Here is a 506-nt window from a genome sequence, read left to right on the forward strand (position 1 = left end):
GTGTGTGTCCGGGGTGCCTGCAGCCCACCTGAACAGCATGCAGAGGAGTCCTGGTGGGCGTTGCCTCTCTGTCCCACCCGGGGTGGGGTGGCCTGGCCTGTTCTCCAGGGGAGTTGGTAAGCAGCCTCCTCCTTTTGCTCTCCAGATGCCGGCAGGGGAGACGGAAGTGGGCACTGTGCGGCGAGACTCTCCTTACTCTCCTGGGAGCCAGCAGGTGAGCCGCGTGGCTGTGGGGGGGGGGGGCGCAGGGGGAGGGGCTGCCTCTGCCTCTCCTGGGGTGGTCAGTCAGCCTCTCTGTGTTTGAGTGTCTCTGGTTCTCTCTCCCTCTCTCCCCGGCACTGCCTCTCTCCAGGCACCTGCTGCCCCCCGGCCTGCCTACCTGGTGGGCAGAGAGACCCGCTTTGTAAGTGCCCTGGTGTGCTGTGCCATGTTCCATCTCTGCTTGAGGAGGGCACCCGGGGGGGGGGTTCCAGGGCTGCTGAGTTCTGTGCTTTGAAGGGGACACG

At 65.8% G+C, this 506-nt stretch overlaps 1 protein-coding gene across 1 annotated transcript in view; it reads left to right on the forward strand.

Annotated features, from left to right (window-relative positions):
- Positions 1 to 506, forward strand: part of SCRIB (scribbled planar cell polarity protein) — a 117,457-nt gene that overhangs the window by 97,339 nt on the left and 19,612 nt on the right. Inside the window, exons 28-29 of the mRNA XM_015416965.1 lie at positions 146 to 214; positions 353 to 403. Coding sequence (XP_015272451.1) covers positions 146 to 214; positions 353 to 403 — 120 coding nt within the window. The remainder of the gene's footprint in view (positions 1 to 145; positions 215 to 352; positions 404 to 506) is intronic.

Source organism: Gekko japonicus, unplaced genomic scaffold (genome assembly GCF_001447785.1).
Source record: "Gekko japonicus isolate JY-2015 unplaced genomic scaffold, Gekko_japonicus_V1.1 scaffold505, whole genome shotgun sequence".
Lineage (NCBI taxonomy): Eukaryota > Metazoa > Chordata > Lepidosauria > Squamata > Gekkonidae > Gekko > Gekko japonicus.